Source organism: Anneissia japonica, unplaced genomic scaffold (assembly GCF_011630105.1).
Source record: "Anneissia japonica isolate Jap-2015-1 unplaced genomic scaffold, ASM1163010v1 scaffold13068_len11835_cov106, whole genome shotgun sequence".
In the NCBI taxonomy this organism is placed as follows: domain Eukaryota; kingdom Metazoa; phylum Echinodermata; class Crinoidea; order Comatulida; family Comatulidae; genus Anneissia; species Anneissia japonica.
The window spans coordinates 5,428-8,866 of NW_022693234.1; the positions used below are offsets into that span (position 1 = coordinate 5,428).

The 3,439-nt window shown below is 33.0% G+C and overlaps 1 protein-coding gene across 1 annotated transcript; it reads left to right on the forward strand.

Annotated features, from left to right (window-relative positions):
* The first annotated feature begins 1,095 nt into the window (after positions 1–1,095).
* On the forward strand, positions 1,096–2,676 carry LOC117100679. Its single transcript, XM_033240465.1, has 3 exons — positions 1,096–1,424; positions 1,644–1,830; positions 1,954–2,676. The coding sequence occupies exons 1-3, from the start codon at positions 1,116–1,118 to the stop codon at positions 2,439–2,441; spliced, it is 984 nt and encodes a 327-aa protein (XP_033096356.1). The 5' UTR covers positions 1,096–1,115; the 3' UTR covers positions 2,442–2,676.
* Positions 2,677–3,439: the final 763 nt, after the last annotated feature.

A 3,439-nucleotide genomic window follows, 5' to 3' on the forward strand; every position in this document is an offset into this window, starting at 1 on the left:
TTTACAAATCAGTGTACATTAAAATATATTCATCTGGTTCTATAAAAAATAAATTTAATGAAACTTAACCATTTAAAAAAAAAATCTTATTTCATATTCATAGGTGTTCCAGTTGTTTTCACATTTATTATGAAACAAAAACAGACAAAGAAATAGCTAAACATGTGCAAAACACCTAACAGTTTCTTTCATAAACAAACAATATGTAGTAATATATTTCTTCTCAACATTTTAGACAATGGAAATGCACTGTAATTGTTGTGTACATCACCAACTGAAGAAGCAAATGAAGAGCTCTGGTTTTCAATGGAGTGGAAACAAAATGATTGATAAAGGTCATATATAATTGAATTTTCTGATAAATACTGTATTAATAACATATGAATTAATGCAACAATATTCTCTTTAATCTATATCTTCGTAGGTATGCAAATATTACCTAATGTAGCTGAAGCACAAACACAAACTACTGAAAGTGCATTAAGAAGTGAAGTTGATGTGACAGACATTTCTATTGATGATGATAGCGATGAGGGATTTGATGCAGATGACAAAATAAACGATCCTGATTACATTCCTGAGGATGATAGCGACACAGAAGATGAACTAGATGAATTTGATACAGGAGCGTAAGTTGACTTTTATTTTACATTTTTCCTGTATTATTATGTCATAATATTTTTAATAGATCTATTGTTTGATTTATGTTTACATTAATTCTTGTAATGTCCATCACAATTTTAATCTGTACATTTGTATTTTCACATTGTTGCGCAGCGCCTTTACGCATAAATTTATAATGAAAAGATGTTTATATAAAATATAATAATAAATTTATTACGCACCATTTTCCAAAGGGCCGTCATGTGACTTCATGTTTATTTTTTAATCTTAAACTTAGGAATGTTGAGGGAGAAGAAAGAAAATTCATAGTCTTTAAATCGGCTCTACTGGCAGCATTTGGTTCATGCCCAATTTGTGGCCATTCTGCAGAAACGAAGATTTGTGCTGTTGTAGGCACATTCTGTAGACTACAGCAAGTGTGCAATGGCTGCAATTTCAAGAGGGAGTGGAACAGCCAGTCATTTGTTGGGTCAACTGCAGCAGGAAACATTATGTTTTCTGCTGCATTGATTCTCTCTGGACCTTCAATACAGAAGGTACTTCGACTGTTTAGTCATATTGGCATTTCAACTATCGCAAGGCAGACTTTCTCTAAACACCAAAGGCTGCATGTTCTGCCCAGTATCATACAATTATGGGAAAAAGAAAGAAACTCAAGGTTGGAAGCCCTTGCTGCTGATGAAGAAGTAGTTTTAGGAGGGGATGGAAGGGCAGACTCACCTGGACACTCTGCCAAGTATGGTGCCTATACGATGATGAATTTGAAAACATGCAAGATTGTCGATGTCCAGCTAGTACAGGTAAAACAGTTATTAAATATATTGTTTCAGAAGAAACTTTTTAAGGGAGCATTTTCTGTTCACCTGCCTATTTATATACTTTATTACTCAATTTTACTTATATTGTAAATTTTTACATTTTATATTATAAATTTGCATGTGAATTTAAACACACTATTTTTTGTATGTTTTTAAAGCAAACACATAAAAGAATAATACTATTACTGTATTTGTTTGCAGTCTAATGAAGTTACTTCTAGCAGTGCAATGGAAAAGGAAGGGCTGGTAAGAAGCATTGCATCCCTAAGAGAGAGTGGTGTTTCCATCAATACTCTGGTGACTGACCGCCACTCCCAAATACGGAAGTGGATGAAAGACAAACTTGCAGATGTTCACCACAAATATGATATTTGGCACATCAGCAAAAGTATGTAGAAATTATTTATTATTTCAAATTTGGCATTTTAAAAATGTCTATAAGCATATCTATAAAAAAAAAAATGAATTGACATATAGACTAATCTAAACCATCATTTTATCTTACAAAAAGGCTTAAACAAGAAATTGAAGGCAGCTGCTAATCTTTCCAATTGCGCATCAATTAAGCCTTGGATACAAAGCATTACCAACCACTTGTACTGGTGTGCTATATCCACACCTGATGGGAATGCCGAATTAAAAGTTGCAAAGTGGAAATCAATAGCAAGCCACATACAAAATATTCATTCTGGACATGACGACCTATTTCCGAACTGTCTCCACGGTCCGCTGGTTGGCCGAGAACGTAAAAAGAAATGGATGGTGCCAGGTAAATACTTACAACTGTATATTATTATTACTAAGGCATATACTGTATTATTGTTTACTGTAACATTATTTGATCAATTCTATTTCAGGAAGCAAGGCCACTCAGGTCCTCTTGCCTATAATATTAAACCACAGGCTGTGCCAAGATGTGAAAATTATGAGCGAAACATTTCAAACATCAAAATTAGAAGCATTCCACTCAACATTGAATCATTTCGCTCCAAAAATTAATCATTTTTCATATTGGGGTCAAAAGTGCAGGCAAGTTGATATTTTAATAATTGGTATTTTACTGAATGACCTTGTATTTGTTGTTCTACATTGTTTATATTGTTTATTGAGTAATAAAATTTGTTTATATGTACTTATTATTATTACCACTACCACTGACACTAAATCAATAACGTTAAGAGGGTCGGAATGGCTAAGAATGAACAATGTAAAACAATGTCAATAATGACTCTGGAAAGGCTTAATCAACTATGTAACAACATGAATGTATTGTCGTGTATTTGTGTAAAACCTTATTTATCATACACATTTTCAGGACTCTGGTAGCAGCAGTGCACTATAATGAAAATGGTGGACGTATCCAAGCCTCAACGAATGATGGAGAGAAATGTTTTGGGGTAGCATTCCCTAAATTCAAAAAGGAGGGCTTTGTTGTGAAGCCTGTTTATGTTGAACAAACATTCAGTAAGTTATATTACCCATATATTTCTATATATATATTTTTATTTTGGATAACAAAATAATAATAATAATAATAATAATAATAATAATCTTGTAGAAATGTGCGCTAATATAAATGTTAATGTTAAGTTAATATTACTTAAATATTTATATAGTGCCAATCCCAAATTGAATGACCAAATGTGCTGATATAACAGTACTCTAAATATTGATTTGATTAAGTGCTTTTTTTTAAAAACTATTTTAATTATGCAGAGTATGCAGATACAGTAATGGCACGAGTAATGGAAACATGCGCTGAAGGAGAGGTACACCATTTAGAAGCACCTCCTTCTGCTTTATGCTCCCACTTTGAACATCCAAACAAACAGGAGGCTGTAGCACTTCATCGCTCACGTTTTGTTTGAGATGGTGTAGCATGTTTCAGAGTGAAATTATGTGTTCTCATGATATTTGTTCTCCAGCCCTTTTTTGACCAGTATAAATGCTGTCTCTTATACACATCTAGATGTGTATAAGAGACAGGTGTGCAATGG